At 41.0% G+C, this 24,888-nt stretch overlaps 1 protein-coding gene across 1 annotated transcript in view; it reads right to left on the reverse strand.

Moving 5' to 3' along the window:
- The window catches only part of cacna1g (calcium channel, voltage-dependent, T type, alpha 1G subunit), a 264,495-nt gene that overhangs the window by 114,990 nt on the left and 124,617 nt on the right, over positions 1-24,888 (reverse strand). The window contains exons 5-6 of the mRNA XM_083933325.1: positions 20,035-20,132; positions 1,684-1,840 (exon numbers count right to left, since the gene is read on the reverse strand). Coding sequence (XP_083789451.1) covers positions 1,684-1,840; positions 20,035-20,132 — 255 coding nt within the window. The remainder of the gene's footprint in view (positions 1-1,683; positions 1,841-20,034; positions 20,133-24,888) is intronic.

Consider the following 24,888-nt stretch of genomic DNA (forward strand, 5'->3'; position numbering starts at 1 on the left):
GTTACTTTGCTAAAGCACTAAAATATGTATATGACTACAAGATGAACTAGAGCAGGCGTCAAAACTGATATGTTTATGACTCTGGACATAGAACCAGACTTGAATACCATTCATCTGATGTAGAAATACAGACCTTTCAGATACAAGAAGACAAATTGATGATGATGACAAAAAAATATGCCAGCTCATCAAAGTCATTATGCATGAACTTAAATTACAGCTGTGAGATGTCATAAATCCTATAGAGAGTAATGAAGCTAGGATGACACACAGGGAACATGAATAAGTCATGGGTGCCCATGTTCCATATACCATGGGGCCTATTTCATTATTCCAGGACTTGGCGCTCTCCCATTCATCATTATGATGGGACAGAGAAAATCACTAACCTCATTGACTTTTGTGCATGACCTAGTTTAGTGTGCAGGGTCAAGGTTTACGCCATGGTTTGACCTTGGCCTCCTGTAGACCTGTTAGCAATCTCATCTACCTCAGCTGTAATAGGAAAGTAATAAATAAATAAATAAAACTTATCATCTTGTGATTCTTTAAAATTGAAAAGACTTTAATCGATATGGGTTTTGTAGGCCAATGCCAGCGGAAACATATATGCACTTTGACTCTTTAAAAGTCTTGTTTTGGTTGATTACAACGTTGGTCTTCTTTTCACAGGTTTGGACATCATTTCAGTGGTTGTAATGAAAATGTACACACCGACGTAATAGCGAAACCAATATAAATAATATCTAAGCAAAAAAAGAGCTTTGCTTAAATGGACAATGAGAAGGATTTTACTAAAGTAATCCCTCTCAATCATCAATTATGACTCACTAGAAGTGTGTGACATTGTCTGTATCTGCAGAGACCCTGCCTTCTGCCTGTATTTTTAGGGCTGTACCTGAACAGCCTAGTCACCAGTACGTTCTGTCTGCAAACCACAGAAACGCTGATAGTGATGTAGCATAATAAGCCCCAAAGGTAGGAGGTTGGGGTGGATGGTTGGGTCATTCACACGCCGGACTTTCAGCCAGTTCATGTGCCGTTCATGTTACGATCCATGTGAAAGTGAAACTTAATGGCATTACATAGTTAATCTAATCCGAATTATGATCTTTTTCCTAAACCTTACCATGTAGTTTTGATGTCCTGCTTCCTGGGGCTACCTGGAGAAGTGACCTTTGCTGCTGTCTGACAACCATTTCGTTTCCCATGCTTAATGGGTGTGAGTCTTTTGCCTGTCATCGGCATTTATATCTATAGCCCAGACCACCTGTGGGAAAACACAGCTCATTCGCCCTGCTAAATACTGTATATTGGAATGCACGATGATTAAAAAAAAATAAAAGACTGCTCCACTTAAAAAATTTCAAGCCAACTGAATGGTAACCGACGGATGCTTCAGTGTATTGTTTTGTTTTTCAGGGGGCAGCCCTAGTATTTTCTTATTTCGCTGTGTACAGGAATTTTTTTTTACTTCAACCTTTATAAAAACGTACAGATCAAGTGCTGAAACATAAACACACATCCAAAGGGAAGCCATGACCGTGGTGGACACAGAGCAGAAAAAATGGAAATAAGAGTGTATCTGGGGTTGGCTTTCACCTGCTGGCGACATTGGCGAGCACCTCTACACACGCTGGCACAAACACACACAAATTATGACATCATAAACGTGGAACTTACATGGAGAAGTTGCCCAGGAAGCAGCGGTTTCTGAGCAAGCCGGCCCACAGCTGGACGCCTACGATGCCGAATATGAAGAAGACAAAGAAGCAAAGCAGCAGTACGTTACCCAGCATGGGCAGGGTGTCCAGCAGCAGGGTCACCAGAATACGCATACCTGAGAGAAGAGACAAGGTCAAATAGGCAGGTAGCATACTATTGTTCACCAATACACATTCAGTAGATAGATGGCCTATTATAACACATTTACTGTGCAAATTGTCTTTTATTCATTTGATCAAATTATACACTTGTCAGTGGATGCTATAACACTTTCACAGTTTAATAAAAATAATGATAAATGGTAGAAATACTAGCCTACCACACATCACAGTCTAGTGAACTAAGCCTCATTGTGCTTTATAATACTTAAACAGCTTAATGATGGACTGTCAAAACAGGGTCATTAATTGTAACAGATAAAGAACACTGCTGTGGGTTACTTGTAAACAATATGGGGTCTGGCCCTTGACAAACACAAGTGATTCACTGTATTAGTTTGTCAGGAGGATGTTTTTCTGCCCCTGGGATGCCTTTTAGATAAATAAAATGAAGAAACTGCCACCAACAAAGAAGTGGCGCTGAAATCAAAAAGTGGCTGATGATGCCACCCTGACTCTAGTGGCTTATGTCGATTCTCAGTTGTGTGTCACTGTTGTTTTTTTGGTATCCCATTGCTATTCTACTGATTTAGGGCACTTACAAATGGCATGTTAGTCATGTTACACTGTCATATGCCACTTATATGGCAATTCCTATGACATATACCATTGCTGAATGGCTTGACACAGCTGTTTCACTGGCATCACTAGTACCACTGTGCTTGCCTGAGAACCAAACAAATCTGCAATGTCATTTGTTATTTGCTGTGGCTGCTTTGGACATATTTCCAACAGACGGAGATGTGCAGGGCCAATAATTTTAATCTAATTTGAAACATTCTGTTTCAGCTGCTATCACATCAGGATTAAACAAACTGGGTGGCAAATTTTACTGAAAAAGGAACAATCAGATGCACTTAATCTTTTCTTGATCATAATAATAATAAAATAAAAAATCTCATAATGCACCTGCTCATCTTAAGATGCTATAATGTGTTTTCATTTTTCTGTCACTCAGGTGTCATTTTCTCTGGAAAAATATGTATGGCAGTGAACTGGGAAAGACAAATAATTTTTCTTATGTTTTTTGATAGGATGTTAATTAAAAAGATAACTTTGTGGCTCTCAGTATGCTGTTAAACTGTTTAAGTATAAGGCTGTGAAGATATGTGATTAGAAAGACTACTCACCCCAAAAGTCATGTAAGTAATGACTCGTTGAAGCGACGACGCCTGGTTGTGTGTGTATTTTGCGCAAGTAATGGGTTTATTTGTTCGTTAGCTAAGTTAGCTAGGTAGCTAGCAAGCAAGGTTACATATACTGTGCGAGATGAGAAATGTAGTTCACTGAGTGGTTTCATACAAAACTAAGTATGTACTACAAAAAGCTGTGACTTTTTTGACTTGCACAATTATCTATTCACCATTCACTACCATACATACTGTTTATAGGACCGGCAGGGGAAGGACTTTGCCTATCTATAGTAAAAGCCTCTGCTTGTTGTTAGGTTAGGGGTAGTTAGGCTAGTTTTACATGGTCCGTGTATCTTTTGGTCATTCGATTTTCAATTCACAAACGAGTGAGTGGTTATTTGATTTTCATTTTAACATACCAAAGTCAAAATTGAATAACAAGGCGTTTTATTTGATTTTCGTTTTGTAGTTATGATAACAAAAACTAAAATCACTAGCAGCGAAAAACGCACTGAACAGACTGAAAGCCAAGTCACAAACTACAAGCCAGTCATTTCATTGCGCAGTTGTAGGTATGAATGTGTGTAACTGTAAATATTAAGCAGGACATTGTAGGAAAACATAAAGTGTGCTCAACAACATCCTTCCTTGGATGAATAAAGGTTAAAAATACATTTGGATAACACACCAGAGTCTGGAGTCCAAAGGAAGTACAGAGATTTGTTAGCAGTCTGTGAGTGTGTCAGCAGTACACCTACAGTTGGCTCTGAATTAACGCCGCTCTAAAAGACCTGCTTTTTCAGCTCTGGACAGTGTTCCCTCAAGTTTCTGACAACACACACACTTCCTGCCGCCCACACACTCCCTCTGCTAAATCTAACTGTGTTCCTCTGCTGTTGCAGCTCAGATTTTGCTCTTATTTTCCTCATTCGTATCCATCTATCTATCTATCTATCTATCTATCTATCTATCTATCTATCTATCTATCTATCTATCTATCTATCAATCTATCTATCTATCTCTCAGTTTCTGTCCTTCTACCTCTCTACCTGTCTGCCCCAGTCTCTCTGTCTCTCTCTCTGTGTCACTCTCTCTCTCTCTCTCTCTCTCTCTCTCTCTCTCTGCAGGCTATCCTCGCAGTAGTAACCCGGTGAGTCAGGCATCAATAATGAGGATCATTTCTCTGATCAGGGGTTTTCTGGGTAATTGGAGAAGCCGGGACAGTCCCTGTCAGAGCGCCGGTAGAGCTCGCCTGCTGATCTGACAGCCACAGACAGAGGAAAGGACACCGAGATGAAGGAGGGAGCAAAACAGACAGATGGGAAGAGAAGGAGAGACTTCTAAGCCAGATCACTGAAGATGAACTGAAAAATGCCAAATGTCAGCATGCAATTGATTGTTGCTTTAAATGAAACATGAACTAACAGGGTATGTTTTAAAAAACAAACAAACATAAAAATCAGCCCACGTTCCAACACCCTTTCAACTATACTGTGCCATCTGGGAGTGGCAAACCAAACTGCATGAGGAACTTTTCATGTTTGTAGATAAATTCAGGAAAAAAAAATATTTTTTCATGAGGGTACCTACTGAGACAGAGACTTTTGGTGTTGACAGATGGATAGCAAACATGGAGGAATTTTGCAGATTTGCTAAGATATGGAGAACAAATGAGGCGAAGAAAGCCAGGAGAGGCAGGGAGGAGATGAAGAGAGGAGAGGAGCAAAGGTACTACAGAAGGACCGGAGAATGAGTGACAGTGAGGATAACATGCATGTATGGACTGCGTTTTTCACAGCATCATTCTGTCAAAGGGACAGATCTGAATACGTGACCCAACTAAAGAGAGTGACAGCAGTGGAAACACAGAAACTGTTGAATGACACCCAACTCTCCTGAAAAAACTGTTTCAAGTTATTTCAGTTTCACAATAACAGCCGCATTATGCACGGCACTCAATACTCAATTACCAGTGTATAATCACAGTGTGAGGTGAGAGTCAGAGAGAATGAGAGACTCTCATAATGGCATGGTGAAGAAGTTATTAAAATGCTGTGCTGCAGCACTGTTTACAAGGGGAACATCGTGTCATGATTCAAGAGAAGCAATGCAGTGCCGGGAATTACGTATGTAAAAATGAAACTGTGAGCCGTTGCCTGTGGCCATTTGTTGCCACTTGCTCTTTGTTAGGACATCCGTTTATCATAATCTCCCTGAACTTGCAAAGGAGGAGTTTGGCTGCTCACTCGTTCCGACAGACCTGACTTGCTGCCTACAACAGCAACTTTCTCTCTATCTTCCTCTCTCTAGTCATTAATGAGCAGCGCAGGCACATACACACACACAAACACACACACACACACACACACATACACACACGTCCGACACAGACACAAACACACAGAGCACACATTACAGCAGCTCCTTCAAGTGATTGCCCTCATAGTGTAATGTGCTGAGCTGTTAGGATGCTGCTTAGCTGTGCCTGAGGTAGCGGCAGCAGCTGGGATTAGTGTCCACAGAAGGCCCAGGCTCACTAACTGGTTTCATACACTGCGATCCAGAGTGGAGATACACCGCACAATGACAGTTTAATACTCAAACTGCCCCGCGCTTGGATTTCCACACATCTGACAGCTGCAGCCATGGAGGAACAACACTGATCTATTGCCACAAATGTTCTCATTTATCAAAGGAAGGAGTTTGACATAGCTCTGAGTCTTTGATGTAAAAAAAAATGTATATATTAATGCCGTGAAATCCCTGAATTGACAAAATTTGCAATTAGGTTGCAGTTGAAAGAGAGTCTTCACATTTTAGGGACTCACCAACACAGATATCAAAGTTACGTTAATAACTATACATCTATTGCACTTGTAAATATATTAAACATCATATAACCTAAATTTCTTTATGCTGTTTTATGCTGTTCAATTTTAGATCCACCTGCTTCAGATGTTACCAGTAGATTGAATGGACGTTGTCAGTTATCAGTACCGTAGAAAGTCATCATCTATTGGTATGCTGGATCCCCCATCTTCGTCAATATTAGACGCTCAGAGCAACCGCTCAACAGTGGCGCTTTAAGATAACGTAGTCTGAAGACAGACAATCGTGTGGAGTGGTATAAAGAGCAAAAGTGTTCATAAGGAGCAAGGTTGTGATGGAGGATAAGTCAAACAAACACAGGACTTTCACCTGGGAGAGTGGGGTGTGTGTCCCAGGTGAAACAAAAAGTCAACAGGGACTTTCCTTAAAATTATGTAGACTATGTAATTTCCGTTTCTTACGTAACATTCTTAACTAAAGCGACATAGGTAAGGATTTTAACCAAAAGTATTTCCTAAGTTGTTTTGTTGCCTAAACCTAACCAACCTGACCAAGATAAAGGCGACCCTTACCTTACCAATATAATAGATAGAACAGCGTTCTGAACCTACAATCCATATTACGCTCATTATGTGGAAATACATATACAACAAATACTAATCCAATTTCATAGAAATGCAAACAAATGGCATTTGACCTAAAACAACAAAAAAACAAAATTCATGAGTAAATTATATCTGAATGTATCCAAACATTTAAGAAGGGAGGTTTGTTTATGTTTCAGACACAAAGCATAAGGACTTCTGCAAAAACTCCTTGTATTTTATGAAAAAGGGGTGAAGAGTTTCATAATATTTCATTCACTCTGCAGCACGCTTAGTTAGATAAAAACACTCAGTATTTCACACTTGTCACCACACAAACCTTCTCTGTCATACTGATTTGTTCTATTTGATGCATAAACAGGTCAGCTCCTGAATTTCGGTAATATGAGTGATTGCAGCCAGGAAGCTATTGAGCCCAAGGTATAAAGGCATAAAATATTTGTGGTGTCAAAAATGAGTTTTTCAAGCTTGATAGGTATTCAATGGTGGTATAAATCAAGTCATCAAACAATACATCAACTGGACCTGAGCCATATATGAGGACAACCCCTCATTCAGCTACGCAGGCAAACATGAATGTCATATCAAGCACCTCTATTTATCTCCCAGATAAGAGAATCAATCCTCTCAGCCTCTCCCGACCCGCTCATTTCCAAATGATCGACATTTCATATTCAATAACAATCATCTCCTCCTCCGCCTGTGCGCCCTCTCCAACCTCGCTGTGGGCAGTCACTCCATTCCAACATGGCTGGCAGGCTGTGTGTGATCGGGGAGCCATCTGTTAGCAGGCAGATTAGGTCTGCTTCCTCTGCTCTCCTGTCCAGGTCTAGCACCAGCCTAGCCATCTTTGTAATGTGTGTACTGTGAACTAATGGGCTTTCTGAGTCGAGAGCCAGCGTACACCTGTGTCTCTTCTTATTTGCTCAGAACGATCAGTAACTAGCTCCATATCAGCGACTCCGGACAGAGATGACTAGACGTCCCTGAAATGGAAGGTGCCTTTGCATAAGCGAGCCATGTGACCCAAAGAGAGGAGTACATACAGGGAAAATGAAAGCTGACGAAGAGTGAAGAGGAGAGAGAGACCCAACTGGACTCTATTCACCTTCTGTTTTATTTTAGCCTGAGTGACTTAACTTGTTTTTGTGTACACTTCTCTAAAGGGCGAACCAATTCCCATCCCCGACTTCACCCTGTGTCCAGTGTCTTTTACTATCATGTTAAACACTCTCATTTAAATCTATTCAGCCGTCGGCACCAGCTCAATGCAGGCTTGTGTCTCTTAACCTGTAGTGTTTATTTACACGTTAAGTATATTTTTCCAACAATACACGTGTAAAGGTGAGGTTGATGTCCAATAAAAACTGCTACTTTACTGCATTACTACAATTTACTGGATAATTTGGGGTTTTATCATTATTTCAGAAAGATGTGATAAGAGTAAGTCAATAGGTAATTTGGGCCTTATAAGTCTTTTTATTAATTATCAACATTATTATGTGTTAATATGACTATATAAGTGTTATTAATAGCATCACAAAAACGTGTGTCATTGTGTCATGTGTTGCGTGAACGCTGTTGACACCAGAGCCTGCTGCTGATGTCACGTTTGTGGTCTAGACGAGGGGTTACCGTTGACATGTGAGCAAAGTGTCTGGTTGTTTGGTGAGGTTCATTGCCACATTTAAACATGTTAAATACACATTATTAAACACCTTTCTCAATAAGTAGATGTCCTGGTGCATGCTGGTCGCTACAGTATCTTAACCTTGTCTGTGATGGTTTTCATCTTTATCTTTCTTCGTTGCTACTTTTGTCTACAACTCAACTCCCAGTAGCTTTAATATAGCCTGTACATTAAAGTCAGAAGAACAATTTCAAAAGGGATGTTGTTGACCATATATGGTGTTCTGGAGGGCAAACTGTAGCCTGTTTAAAATATCCCGTATATGTACATGAGCTGTCAATTTTACCAAATCCTGCTTGGACTAAATAATTTTCTCAAAAGAATGATCAGTTTATGCCTTTCACCTTTACGGCATCAACACATAAATGTAACGCAGCACTCACAACAGCTTAAAGTCACATCTCTGACAAATCACAGCTCTGTTCTGTACCAGACAGGGTCTTTTTGGATACTGTACAACTCCAATTGATCAACTGACAAAAGACCTGCATTTCAAGCTTAAAGATACGAAAATGGATTTGGACTGAAAACACAAGCAAAACTGAATCTTTTTCCTTTTTAAGCAACACAATGGCCCTCATTTATCAATCTTGCGTGAAAACAGGCGCAGATCTGAGAGCAGAATTGGTTGTAAGACAGAACCCACATGTGATTTATGAAACATTCTTATCTGACCAATCTCAGCGTACGAATGAGCGGGCCTTGATAAATGCAGCGGCTGAATTCGATCGTCATGAACATGTTACGCCCTTAAATATTCCTGGTTCGGAGGCCTCGCCTACTGAGGTCAAAAATGGAGGAGAAACGGAGGAGAAATGGAGGAGAAACACTGGTAAGAAAAGAAACATTTCCAACACACAGAGATGGGCATCCTGACATCCGAGATGGAGCAAAATAAAGACGTGCTTTTTGGCAGTCTTAAGAGTGGAATGAAAGGGGCCGTAAAAATGCTGTATGGAAAAGAATAACGGAGGCAGTCAACCCAAAGCAGCGCTCCACTGTGACCCGTGTGCGTGTGTGTGCACTGCTGAACCTGCGCTCCTGCTCTGTAGCGGGGTTTGCCAGCAGGGTTATTAGGTATTCCGTTAGAGGATAACCTTTGTCGTCTAGAAGAACCATACCAAGATGTTAATCTTCTGATACCTTGTTTGATTTAATTCAATTTATCGAGGGTAGCCACTAACCTAGGAGATGACTTTGGCTCTGCAGTGCGCCTTGCTGCGTGCGCCTTGCTGCGTGCGCCTTGCTGCGTGCGCCTTGCTGCGTGCGCCTTGCTGCGTGCGCCTTGCTGCGTGCGCCTTGCTGCGTGCGCCTTGCTGCTGCGTGCGCCTTTATCGAGTGGTAGTTTTTGCGATTGATGAATGCGTAATCATTCATGGATGGTGCCTTCAGACGCACATGAGTACAATCAATTGCTCCAACCACAATTTTATTTTTTTTATTTGTTTTAAGAATCCGTTTTGATCTGTTCTTAATATGTGACTGCTCATGCTTAATGACAGCTGAGATTTGTTAATTATTTTCAGCCAGATTTTGCTGTGCTGCACTGCAAATACACAGACTCAAATTTGCGTACACGATCTCAGACCAGACGTGAGATTTGATCGTAGCTCCCGCTCACATCCAAATTGGTAAATGCCGAATATTGTCAGGAAATGATTGTACGCACGTTTTTCTGCCGTACGTTCGTTTGATAAATGAGGGCCAATATCACTTGCACCTTGTCACATTGACATCCAGCTAACAAGATATTGTGTTCTTAGCGACGAATTGACTGCAATGAGCGAGGATTACGCTGCGACATTCTTCACTCCTCTGAACGCCCTTCTCACCTTATTGGCCTATTATTTTCTCAGCTACACTCCCAAACAAGGAGCACCCTGGATTAAACCTGTCCCCTGACTACTCTGGGCTCTCCCTCTTGGCCTCAGAATCCCAATACAAGAGAAGTCAAAGGGGGACTTTGAGACCTTGCAAAGAATAGAAGCTACGACATTCTTGCTAGTACTTTAATTACGGTAATGAGGCTCAGCAAACTCTGTGCAATAGGAGGAAGGGCACGAGCATGCAGGGAGCTGCGAGGTCAATGATGTTATCGTTGCCCATAGGGTTTATCTTGGTGGGAGTAAAAGACAGTGTATGAACCAGTCGCTGCTCAACAACGCGTTACGTGTAACAAAGCGTGGAGAACAGGAGGAAAAACTGTGTTGCTGAAGTTGCTGTACATGTGCATGTGATGGTGGTCTGTTTGCATGTGAGTGTGAGAATTATGTGTGTGTGAGCCCGGCCTGTGTGTGGGTTTGTTTGATATGGCGTTGGGGAAAGGGCACATGTGGTGGGGAACCAATGAAACGGGTGCAAAGGCTATTCTGGGCTCAATCTCGTTAAGACGGATATGTGTTAATATGTGTGTGTGTGTGTGTGTGTGTGTGTGTGTCTTTGTGTGTGTGTGTGATAGTCACTTATTGACTGCTGCCTGCAACTGGGGTTGTGTAATTTTGTTGTGTTGTTTTTTTGTAATAATATTAATTAAGAAATGCCTGAATACCCAGTAGGAAGATGAAAAGACAAAGCCAATGTGTTGCATTTTCCTGGTAAGCAGTCAGCATTTGGTAAAATAAGAATAACAATATATTTCTTGCGGTCTCAGGTCGGGTTGGGATCTAAAATTTGGCAGTTTCAAGCAGGATGGGTACTAAATATATGGGATACAGGCTGGGTTCAGGTCTTAGTTTCCCACTACTCACTAAAGAGCGATACATGAATAAAGAGCAGCAGAGATATTCCAGCTCAGTCACCAAAAAAGAAAATGTTGGCATTATAAGTTTCTGCAAACCACAGAAACAGTGATATGAAACAGATTTAAAAGCCTTTAGCGTCTGTATGAGACACACCAGACTTTCAACTGCAAAACCATCTACATCAATACTACAGACAAAGTTTCGCAAGCCCCAAACTCCACTTAGGGTGGGTGGCCGAGTCAAACACACATGTGACTTTCACCTGGGGGACCACAATTCATGTCTCGTTTGTGAAACTGAAACTTAATGACAAAACAGATTATTTCAACCCATTCTTTAACCTAACCATTCAGTATTGATACCTTAACCTGAGAAATTGTTTTTGTTTGAATACATGTTTAAAACTGCAACAATGGGGCATCAAAAAGTGAGACCAAGGGGTCTATAGGCCTATGTTTAGGTGATGGGTAGGGAATGAATTGGGTTCAACTGGTTGCAGCGGTTCAGAGATTCAACGCATCTGTTGTCTGTTGTTTGTTTGCAGGAACACACAATGCCAACATTTTGATTCGGGTGACTTGAATATTTCGACTTTTAGTCCTTTCATGAGGGAGGCATTTTGATAGAAATTCTCAGGATCCCATGCCAAAATAACCCTGATCAGAGATTATTATTTCAGAAGCCACAGGACAAATCTCATAAGCTATCAAAAGACACTATGTGACTGTTTTCTCAGGCCCAGTAGCATATTCCCCATGTCTGCTAAACTGACGTGTACAGAATGTGTAGCATTGTTAGAGTTCCTCTTTAATGTGAAATTCTGGTGTAGAATCATCCCAGGGTCCTTTTTCATCAAATACCCTTATCATGGTGTTATTTTGAGCAGTATTAGTTGTTAAAAAAAGCTGTTTTAATGCATTCACCGTGCTGCCCTGAGCTTATCAGTGTTATCCGCATTACATTAAATTAATTACTGTTAGCTGATTTTATGCTGGAATTTCCCTTTAACTCCAGCTGGCCTTGGCATTAGGAAACTGTTGATAACCAGGGAGGGAAAATACATGAACCCAAGCCAGCAGGAAAAGCATGAATTGCAAAGTCCGACTGCAACTGTCTGGCATAGCCACCAAACCAGGTGCTTTGGCAGGTGAACAACCATCATTCTGGGGTTCTTTTCTATTCCAAAAAATATATTTTATTGAAAACAATTAAAGCAGTTCCCTCACTTCTAGGCATTTGCATATTGTAGCAGCAGAATCAAGGTTACAAAAGTAGCATTAGCTGACAACACATTCTCTGTGTTAAACTATGCAGTTAGTTAATACACAGTAGAAGCAAACAAAAGTTGTGTTTTGGTTTTCTCAATAATTAAGCAAATTTACAAACATATTTTTTTTTCTCTTAGTTATTTCCGTGTACTAGATATATTTATATCGATGCAAACTTATAATGCAGCCTCACTAGCACCATATCGGTTTCCATATAGCTTTCCTTCCAGAGGGAGAGTTCCTCCTCAGTGACTCAGAAAAACATACCATATTCTGGACATGAAAGGTCAGCTGCTCCCTTTGAATATTTAGACCCGTAAGGGGCTAAGCCAAAACTTGTCATTGCCTGTCTGCCTTGATGTAGCCAATGACAGGCCTTGTATAAGGTCCACATGGGCCGGTACTGGACTTGAGGGTAATAGCCAATCAGATGGCAGACTGTGGGTGGAGATGTGGTGGTGACACAGCCTGAAGTCTTTGGTTTTGTAGGCAGCAGGTGGATAAATGTATCTGTCGCTTCCACTGGCAGGAGGGCCATATTAGCGCATCAATCAATGCCAGAGCACCAGGACATAGACACCAGCCCGGGAACAATGTGTTCGTTAACACAAGTCTTAGGGTGTGTGGGGTTTAAGATGAGCTCCAGCCTTCTGTTCCAATACAGACTTAATGTAAGAGGCAACAGATAGAGAGAGGGTGAGAATGTGGGGAGGGAGACAAGATTTGAGTACCAACAGTTTGAATATCTGCCGATGGAGATTCAGATGTCTTACATTTTTGGCAGCAGTGGACACATATCAACAAGAAGGTCGACTTAGGCTGAGGCTGGAGAAAGTTTACACCACCTTGGAAAGACCACACTGACCTGTAAATGCACGCTGACTTCATCAACAGTGTGTTTCAGCAGGTCTGCAGCACTGTCTGGTCTGCATCTTCAGCTATATACCAACCTGTCATTATTATCTCATATCAGGACTGTGTCAGGTTAGGATTAACTGGACTACATTACTACTTACACATAAGATTGAAATACAGCTACATCTATATTGCACACAATGACAATACATTTCTGCTGTCCTCACTGCTGTCGTTTCTTCTTAGGATTTATATGCTGTTTAACATGGACAGTGCCACATTCACTACAGTAACCTGATCAATTCTGGACAGTCAATCTATCCATACTTATGACAGCCTGTAAGTTTGTGTGTTTTCTTGTAGCCTGTGCTATTTCATTCCCACAGGAGCTATATCACATAGATTGGATGTTCATTGAGTTACAATAATTGCTGTTCATGTGCCAAATGGCACTCTGTCACCAAGTGAAGTGTTCAGCTGCTCTACACCTGAGCCTTGAACACTAGCTAATCACTTAGGACCACTAAGATGTATGTTAATGGAAGTGGAAACTGTAATTTTAGACTCGTATTTCTGTTTAACATCCCAAAAACTATTAGCTGAATTGTTATAAAATTTGGTGGAGGCATTCATGATTCTAATGGGATGAATTCAAATGACTTTGGTGATCACCTGCTCATTCATGCTTAAATAGCCTTGTTACATTCAACATTACACGGGATTAAAGGACAGGTTCATATTTTACAATGCTGACATTCCCCTATATGTATAGAACATTTATAGAATCATTGATTCCTCCTGTCCATACTGACATGAAGTGATCCCATATTAGTGGCACCCCTTATCCAGTGGAATTATTACAGCGAAAAAATAAATAAGCGTGTCAATGTGCATATGAACATGTGACAATTGTTTCAAGATAGAACTGGTAAAATCAGAATGTATTCTTATAGAGCACAGATGAACTCTAAAAAATAAAAACACAGAACGATCTATTTCTATGATGCCAAGAAAAAGATCTAACTGGAAAGAAAAACAGTGTCGATAGCTCTAAGACTGCAAGGGAGCTTCCCCTAAAATGTCACAAAAAAAAAAAAAAAAAGTGGTGAAATGTGTACTGCTGTGTGTACATTTCATTGACTAAATACGCACTAGAAAGCCTTCATCTTTTGTTCAGAATCAGCTTATCACAGATAACTGGCGCAACTTCCTTTTCATTCATCCCCACAACACTTTACACAGTCGGTCGCTTCTACTGATTTCAATGGGTAAGCGTAGAGCGGGTTGTCCCACTGAAGAGAAACTAGACGGTTATTGGATAAATGCTGGGATTTGTTCTGACCATCGGACGCTCAGCATCTCTGGGCCGTTTAAGTAGCCTAGCTCTGTTGGCATTGAGAGGACACTGGTCAAGTCCCTGGAAAAGACGCCTAGTTGGTACGACAAGGTCACAGATCATTTTCTTGAAAAGGAATGAAGGGTAGAATTTACATTTAAATAAACAAACACATTTATGATGTAGGCCGGAAAAATTAGCTTCCCCTCCTTGAAAGACCAGCAGTCGCCACTGAAAGAAAATAGTATTTGTGAACTTCTGTTGGTAAGCGCCAATGCCAAAGTTGTCAGACAAACTCAAAGAACAGCAAGTGACTTGTTTTTTCATGAACAAACTTCAAACCAGCTCCGTGTCTGAGGCGTTATCCATATCTGTGACGGCAAAAAAAATGTGTAAAACTCAAGATGTCGTGAACTTCTGTTGGTAACCCCCAATGCCAAAATCAGCAAATTCAAGGAATGGCACATGACTGGATCAGTGTCCACGATGTAATCCGCTACATGTTTTCATGTGAGAACGCATCCGAAAATGGACAATCTCCTGTTGTGTGCTACATGTGTGAAAGGGAAATTTCAGTCAATGTCCAGAGCTGATCTGTCAGACTCTGTCTGGATTTCTTATGAAGCTGCTGATACAACTTGTCACATTTATCAACATCTATGTCATTCCTATTCTGTACCTCATTTGTAGTGTTGCTGTGCCAATTAGGCAGGTCAAACTCTTCGTGCTTGCCGAACTTTGAAAGGGCAAACTGTAGTTTTTGCCTTTTTCTGCCTCATTTCCTACCAACCCAACAATAATGAAACAGGAAAAAAAACGGCAGTCGGTGCCATGAGTCATAACATCCAAGACCCAGAGGACCCACGTATTCAGTGCCTCAAAATAGGCACAGCTCCACAATAAACAACCCCACCAAGAGTAATGATGAATGGTGCAAGCTTCTCTGCAGGACATGATTAGGCTGATCACCACCACTACCACCACCAATATAGCCGATGACATTTCCCTGCAGGGCCAGAACCAGAAATCCTCCACACATTAATGCCACTATTAGTCCTGTGATTAGGATGAGGAATGATTGAATGCCTAATGAGTGAGAGTGTGTGGCTGTGGCTGTGTGTATGTGGCCCTAATGAGCGGCACTGGAACCCTAAGTCGGCTTTGATTGACACGAGGGTGAGATTACAGAAGAGGTTTGGGAGTGTCATCCGTAGAGGGATGAGAGGTTGAGTTCCCATTCATGCACCAACGTGGGGTAAACACCTGCTTGTAAGCGCACGCACGCACGCACGCACGCACGCACGCACGCACGCACGCACGCACACACACACACACACACACACACACACACACACACACACACACACACACACACACACACACACACACACACACACACACACACACACACACACACACACACACACACACACACACACACACACACACACACACACACAAATCCTGGGGTCATTGCTCAGCTTGCCTGCAATCTCCTCTGAGCAATTCAGGGAACTAATGACACAATTAGGGTCTGTATTAAAATGAAAGCATTGCAGGGAGTAGAATTAAGGTGAAAATGAATATGCAGCATGGACTGCTGGGTGGGTATAAAAATTCTCAAGATTTATTTAAACATTAATGTGTACACTAGAAATGAAGTCTATGCCGATTAAACACTAATGGACACTGATGGAAGAAAAAGGGAATATAGAACTTTTTTTTGGGGGGGGGGTATGCAAGTTTGTAAGAAAGAGGGAGGGATAGGATGAGAGATAGGGTTAGCCACTCAGGGATTTGTGCATTTGCGTCGCAATGAACAAGTGTAATAGTCTGTGTATGAGAATGTAGCTATGAACTGCAGTATTTTAATAAATGTCAGTGAGTTGGAAAATTGCACATAAATCTGTCCAAAGCAGAGTCACAGTCAAAGCAGCATGCTAAGTTCAGATCGGCTTGTCCCTGACCTATATTCCACTTCTGTGAAGGAATTCAATCCACATGCATGATCACCAGTTAAAGCAAACACCATGATAGAGGACAGAAAGTCCAATATGAAAAGGTAAATTTATACAGCTGATACCTCCTGATACCATGCCTGATTAATCACGAGAAGCAAATACAGGACCTGTTGCTCATTGTGATAATTTATTAAATGTCTTGTTTTTGCACTGAATAAGTAAGGGTACAGATATGGGCTCTTTTATAAGAAGTTATAAAGGTCTATGTCTGATAATACCCTGACTTTTGAGTACAAATGATCGCAGAGGTCAGTTTGTGCACATGAAAGCAAAGTGACACGTCACTTTTTGCTGCCACCTGTCATTGTGTTGGTTTTGCCAGTTCACAAGATCTGTTTGGCAAATAAACTGACGCAAGTATCTTTAATCTGAGAACAAAGTGTACAGACAATGAGACTCTGACAACAGGACTTTTTTTCATACCAAGTCTTAAAGGTGCACATTCACGTTCAAGAACAAATTGGATATGGGGAATGCACACACATGAACTGATATCTTAAACATGGCTAAGCATGACTGTAGCTTCCTGAAAGATCCCATATTTGACTATAAAACAGGCGTAGGTGCTTTATAAGTACTGTGAAAGTACCAAAACTCAAAAAAGAAATGCACACAGCCGTATTCAGAAACTGTGTCTTAAAACGAGCCTTCAGGACTTTTGTACAGTTGTGATGTCACCACAATATTATATATAGGTAGAAAGTGCTGCTACAGTCCTTCCCAAGCTGTAATGACAGTGCCGAGGCGCAAAGAGTATGAAAGACCTGTAAACATTTATCAATTAGAGCAGGCTGGGCTTTTTCAGGAGGGGAGCTTAAACGAAGCTAGAGGCCCCATTGAGAATCTCTGGAAAATCCTATGCAACAAGATAATCGCTAAGAAACCCACTGCTGTTACTGAACTGCGGAAGCGACTGCAAGAAGAATGGACCAAGATCAAACCAGAGCAGTGTGATGTCCTGTGGGTGCAGATGTGCTGAAGTCATTCAAAGCAAGGGCCTCTACACTTCCTTTTCATTTTTTAATCCTATAGCCCGAAGAAAACCCTGTTTAAATCTTCTCTTCTGACACAATGGTTATTGTTCATTAATGTAGCATTTTTATTAATTTCACAAAAAAAGGTTTTTGTTGAAGTGCCAAAAAACAAGCTAGTATAGCAGTTGTCTGGACACTAAGAAATAACTATTTTATTTATTTTTAGAATAAATCAAGTATTAATAATTTGTTCTCTAATTTTGACCTCCAGTGTATGTATTTCTGTTCCTCTAAGGTAAGAGGCAGTGTTAGAATTACTACATTTCTATGTCCACCACTCATTTCTCTGTTTAGTTCTCCTTTAATGGTAAACTATGATAATGCCATCTGTTAGGATTAGCTGCAACAATGAACCATCACAAACTGAAAGTGACAAGTCATTGTCACGGTGATGACAAAAGCAGTGTTTCCATTCATTTGATGAAATGTCACAAAAAAAAGAAATGTCAATTAGGCACGTTTCCATCTACTGCTTTGGAGTTAATTAACTTGGCTAGAGCATATTTTTGTCTTAAGTTGGTTCTATGGACTAAAAGAGTAGAATAAGTGGAGGTTCCAACTGAAACAAAACAAGTCATCATTGCCATTTAACCCATGTACAACATGAATATGGAGAGAGGTCATCAAGAATTTGGTTCAATTGGGCAAGTTTTAATTATTTTCCTGTAAGCTAGTAATGGCCATGTGTCATGCTGTCCGGAGATAAAGACAGAGAAGCGGAAACAGCTGATTATGTGAGTTTAATGTCTGCAATAACAGAACTGATTCAACAAAGGTGTTTTCATATCCCATTTAGCACATCAGCTCTTTTTCGACAAAGGCAAAAAAGGAAGTCAAATTTACAGTTTCCATACAGCTTTTCTAATGTGATACTTCAAAATGGCCATGTATATATAGCCAAATATGTCTTAGGATTGGGCCAGAGTGGATGCACATACAGAAGCCAACAAAGGGTACACACACACACACACACACACACACCCTGTGTAGTCTCGCAGTCTGCATCGGATGTCACACACTGTATGTGTACAACCACTAATAACTACGTGGTGAAGTACCATCACACTAACAATGCTCAAACACCAGAAAATATAGCCTTACTTTATGTGATAAGTGGTCTGCACTGCATTAAAATTCAATTCAGTCCAGATCGAATGTGGCACACACATTTGCGCCGGCAACTCCCGTCCTGTGATGCACTATCCAAAATTATATAAATGTTGGATGACTATATATGTATTTGTACATTTTGACGAAGTTCAAGACTTAATCAGATATGAGTTTTACATATGACATTGCATTTATGTGTGCAGAATAAGAGATTAAACATCTGAACACTACCAGATTATCACTCCAAACTTGCACTGACGTCATTTACAATGGGCTCCAGAGGAAGCCACGAGTAATAAGCAACACTGTGCTGCCCTTTTTTGTTGATCAAAAGCTTTTAATACAGTAGAGCATCCTTTACTTTTACAAAAATTATGTAATATTTAATTTCTGGTAACTGGTTTGAGAGACCATAAGCTGCATTCAGAATGGATGCGATGTTCACAACAAGATTACATAAAAAAAGGTCAATGTACAGAAGCGATTACACACAATTTCAAGCGGGGTAACGCAAATCTCACTTTTCAGGTGAAACCATCACCTCATCACCTCAACCTACCCATCACCTCATCACGCGATTTGAAAATATTGAACTCTTCAGGCGAATTCTTGTGACGCTGTTGGTCCGAGTCAGCGTGGAGGTTCAAATTCATGGTCATTTGTGTGAAAATGCATCTGTTACTTATTTGTAGCTATCAATTATGCTTTACTATGAACCCTGTTAGTGCTAAATGGGAAGTTACGCTAGTGCTATACAGTACTAGCATAACTTCCCATTTAGCACAACAGGCGTTTGACAACACATACAATGCAGCAACGACGGTTATTTCAGCCATTGTTGATCAGAGAACGAAAATAGCAGTAGAAAATGTTGATATATAGGCAAGTGAAGCAATGATCCAAATATGATCAAGCGATACGACAATGGCGCTCCTTGCGATTAAATCAACAACATCAACAATCGCATCTAGTCCGAATGCAGCTTTAGTTTGAGAAATGGGACAATTGCAAGTGCACAATCTGTGTGTTTGCCGATAACAAAGAGTGTGCCACACGGTTCAAATTTCAGTCTTTTATTGTTTCTTCTTTGAATGGTTGTCCAGCCCATCTTTATGCTGATGACACTGTTGTGTACTGTATTGCTGATTATGTACATCTGGCCATAGATGACCTGCAACTTTCTTTTAATGCTCTACAGGAAACTTTTATTAATCCTACCTAAAGGGGAATTACGGTACTATTTCCATTTTCCCATGTGTTTGTGTCTAAGTGACTAATAGGAACCACATTTTTTTGTTGTTGTTTTGTATGATTTTATTTCTACTTAAACTGCCTTGCTTATTGATCATTTGATGTCTTTGTTCATGCTACACATCCAAAATGAGGGCCTCCCTCATTTGATTCCCAGATTCTTAAATTAAGGTTTTAATGTATACAAGTATTGTGATATTAGAAGACAGAGCATTCTTGGATCCAGAGTCTGTTAAGAGAGCTTGTTAAAGTGTGAGGGGCCAGTCGCCAGCACTTACTTGGCACTCGGTTGATGGCTCTCAGAGGTCTCAGCACGCGAACCGTCCTCACTGATGAAAAACTGACGCTCTGCAGGTTGAGGGAGTACTCCAACATCCTGCAACATGTGGAGAGAAAGAAGGATGTGTAAGTACAGCAACAACAAACCATTTCCTGTAATTGCTATCACAGCTCATACTGCAGACCCTGCTTTATCATCTGGGAATAAAAACACAGAAAATATAAGGGCAATATTATGTAGCCAATTATATAGTGCATGTATTACATGCTCTCCCCTCTCACTGCAAACTGTAATTAATCCTCTAATGCCCTGAATCACATTTACATTCATGCCTTTAGAGATGACTGCAGTACATGTGTGTTCTGGCAAACAATATACTTTCATTCCAACTGCAGCTAACAGACCAGAAAGTTAGAAAAACACCTCAGACACTGTAGCTTGTGTGTATACGCCTGTATATGGAGTGCGGCATACATGCACTGTTTTTGTGCCTGAAAAACATGCATATATTTGCACCCTCGCACAGTCAACCTTTAAAGGAGAAAGCGTCATATGTGCATCCCCTTTGAGACGTCAAGAGTAGGTGAGTTATTCTTCATTGAGAGGAGTATGTGGCATCCACGGTACATAAAAGAGCAGAATCAGATCAGTCCGCCTCGTAACCTTGAGAAGGCACAGTCTTAACAGCCTCTCTGTAGCGGCTCTTCAGAGGCTCTTTCAGGCTGGAATGGGAGGTTAGAAGGACAGCACTTAGAGGAGAGAGCGACTGTGGAATGCCTTTTTTTCTTGTTTCTTGAGTTTATCATCATCTTTTCTCCCAATCACACTCTCTCTTTCCTTGTGTGTGTGGAGCAGATGCTGAGCACATGTGCAATTTGAAGGGGCGTGCAGATGAAGGAATTCCCTTCTCACACCGCTCCAAGTCTGTCTGTCTGACAAACTTGCAACACATGTCGGGCAGTGCATGTGTGTGCGAGTGTGTGTGTGTGTGTGTGTGTGTGTGTGTGTTTGTGTCTGTTGGTCACCTTAAGTGCAAGAATACACACACACACACACACACACACACACACACACACACACACACACACACACACACACACAGACGCAGGGTTGACGGTAACTGGTCGTCCCTGGGAACAGGTACATCACATCAGTAGCTGTGTAGTGTTCTGTAATGGCCGCTGTCGACATTCAGACCCAAATGAGTCAATTGGCACTTTTATTAAAGAGTAATTTGCAAAGAAATAACAACGAGAAAACACTGCCTGCAACAGGAAGCTTTGATCTAACTATAAAACAGGCAATCTCTGTGAATGTGAGAGTTTGTCTATCTTTCTGCTCTTCTGCTCGGACAACTTCCATCTTGAACTCACCCTTTATTTTGTTTTCCACTACACACCTGTAAAGTTTTGTGACTGCATCTTTCATGTTATTTGGCCAGATTGTGGGCTTGGGGGCAAGGCCCCTTGATACTTTCCATCCCCTGACTTAAGGCACCCTTGCTTGAACCACACCCATTTTCAACCTCTACCTTCATTTTGATCCACTACACACCTTATTTATATAACCACATTCAAGGCCCACAGCTGGGTGAATCAAACACAATTTGTTACTGAATATAGTTTTTAACTTTTGTGCGCTCTTTGATTTTTGTCCCAGGAGAACTTGAGGCAACCGAGTGCCAAGTTAGTGCTGACTGACTGGCCTCTCACATTTTTATAGAATAAATTCACCATGTCTTCACCAGTATACTCCCTTTGGGAAATGAATGGTAACATTATCAGGATAGCAATGGGAGAATCGCAGACATGCGATAAATCCCTAGAGCAATATAATACAAATATATGGGTAATTTTTTCGTCAGGCAGAGTTGCATAAACAAACTTAAAAGTCGATGATGAATGATGTCTGTTGAAAAATACTCCATGCAAAAACACTTGCTGCCCCTGATGAGAGCCAGATGAAGTTTGGTGTGCTTGGTGAAAACTGACCCATCTCCCCTCATCTGGAATGAAGAAACAACCGAGCAGAAATGGAGTGTATCAAACAAACGATGGAAACAGCAGGAAGTTGTGCGCTGTTTTCGTCAGAGTCCGTGCCAGTGTTGATCATGCTGATAGAGGGAAGGGCAACCAGAGGAGGACTAAGAAATGAGAAGCAGGAGAGGACAAGTTTGCGTGAGGAGGATTCCCAAACTAAAGCACACAAAGCAAATCTACACATCGGGCTGGAGTCAAGGACGGTTAACAGCTTTGCATCTCGTCATACACGCTCCGATATAATACATCTTGATATGGAGAGAATCTCACAAGGACAAACTCCCAGTAGACTTTAATGAGATTCATACTATATACGTCATTGAATACAAGCATCCCAAGATGTATGGCCTGCATAAAACCACACACATGAGCACATACACAGGCGTGAAGCTTCTTAGCTCTTATTGAATGTGTGTGTGTTTGTGCCAAAGCAGACAGACACATGAAGGATTGTATACATCCACCTTTCCAGCTACATATCCTCCCAAACAAAGGCAACAGTAGTTTGGAACACACACTAGACATAATGCCACCCAGATGGGCTTTACTAGGAAAAGTACGCCAGGCAGCTCAGGAATGTCTAGCGGTGTCCAATGTTTAACCCATCCAGTCCTCACCTAACCTTTATACTGTATGTCTGCTTTTCTGTCTGTATCTGTCCATCTCAGTCAGTTCATACATTTGTCATCCTGCAGTTACTGCACTGCTTTACTGTTAAGTGGCCACCAGTCCTGTATCTGACAGATGAATGAGAAGGAACGGATGACTGATATTTGGATCAAAAGGCAGTGTATATTCTTTCATCATCATTTCCCCGGCTGGGTTTACACCTCAATTTTTTTCATTATGTAAATCATGATGGATAGACTGAGAAAAGCTGAATAGATTTGACATATTTGATGGTAACTCCTCAGTTTTCATGCTCATGCTTTGAGGCTGCGGAGTTTGTTTTATCAGGAAAGAAATGATGTGATAAAATGTTGGCTGATTAGCCAATGAGGTATTCTCACTGCACAGCGGGTTGACAAATGGCTTTGGGGAATATTTTCAGTAGGGTGGTGGCAAAATATGTGTGAAAATGACAGGATGCACATCCACTTCTGGTTAGGAGTAAGATTGATGTGAATTTGATACAAAGATCAGTCCAAGATGTGTTTAGCCTAGTATAGCATTAAGAAAGAAGAAATTGCTATCTGAGCTTTGTCAACGCTGTAAAGAAATACACCTTTCAATAATTTGAGAGCTCAATAAAGCTTTTTTTTATTGGATTGTTTTTGTTTTTCCGCCTGCAACTCCACTCAGGTGAAGCAGGCAGCTGTTTTCAGTAAACAAAAACTTGAATAAAGCAACTCTGTCATGATGGCATCAAGACAGCCCTACTCTTTCCTCTTGTTTCTGTGTTTGTCTCCCCCGGTTTGTTTTTCCTGCATGTGTCTCCCCTCTCTGTGTGTGTGCCTGTGAGCTGGGGGTATGGCTAGTCCTGGCAGGCTGCACCAGGTGGATCCCATCTTCACTAATCATCTCCTCTCCTGTATGACAACACCGGCCTGAGACTCATTTGTCACCAGATCGTTTCATCAGTCGAGAGTGGTAGTGAACTGTGTACTGGATTCCTCGCTGTCTCATGTTACCGCCATGTTGTTTAGAATTGTTTGTACAGTAACTTGCTCCTGTGTTTTTTCCGCTGCAGTCCTCTGTTCCTGTCTACCAGCCTGCCTGCTCACCTTTTCCTCTGCTCTCCTGCATGTGCTTTCCATGTGGTCATTGTTCCCCTCTTCCTGAATTGTTTGTTACGCGAAGGACACCACGTGGTTGGAACTCCTCGTGCATCTTCATCGAACCTTTACCGACATTGGGCACAATCAGGAGAGCACTACACCACCCACTAAGCCCCCATTCCTTTTCCCCTCGTGCACCGTGCACTCTGTATATAGTTTTTTTCATTATTAAATCCCTTAAACTTGACTCTGTGTTTGTGTCTGCATTTGGGTCCCAGTTTTCCCAGTATCCGTTCCTGACAAACTCTACACAACCTGCACAACACTTAACAGCTGACAGACCAATTAAGCAACTAGCTGGTGAATGAAGTGGACTATTTAGAAGTTAAAGAGTTGAATAACTTCCTTGAGGAGTTGGTAGAGACAAAAAAAATGGGCTAAAAAAGATTTAATATTGACACCAAATGAATGCTGATGTTGCTTATTGTCTGCTGAGTGTGTAAAAAAAGGAATTGTTTACTAATACAATAGATATATCACCTTAACAAGGCTGTAATGAGTGATTTTTAGCTTCTGTCCTAAAAGAGCCTAAGATGAACAAACAATAGCTTTGGCCTAGCATAGCATTCTGGAAACAAGAAGCCACTGCTAGCAAAGCTTTGACAAACACAAAAAAAACAAAAAAACAAAAGTCACCTTCCAGCAATTAGGAAACCCACAAAAAATATACCAAATAACCTAAATAAACAGATCATTAGATAAATATATAAATATGTATATATAAATATATAAATGGTATACACTCTAATCTACGTGGCCCATACACTTAATACCAAAATGTGTTAACTATAGTGAGAATTGTTGAGTAGGAGTTGGCTGTATTTTGAAACATTAAAATGAAAATATGCAGTATATTATATAATATTGATGAGACTAGATCTCATGTCATCGTATTGGTTTGGGACTATGAACCTCATATTAAACATTTGAATACAAAACAAAACACACCTGGAGTGAAATCATGAAGTATTGCATCATAACCATAAATATTGAGACAATCATAGCAGTCATTTGATTGAACCCCCACAATCCAAA

This window comes from Echiichthys vipera (genome assembly GCF_963691815.1).
Source record: "Echiichthys vipera genome assembly, chromosome: 18".
NCBI classification, from domain to species: Eukaryota; Metazoa; Chordata; class Actinopteri; order Perciformes; family Trachinidae; genus Echiichthys; species Echiichthys vipera.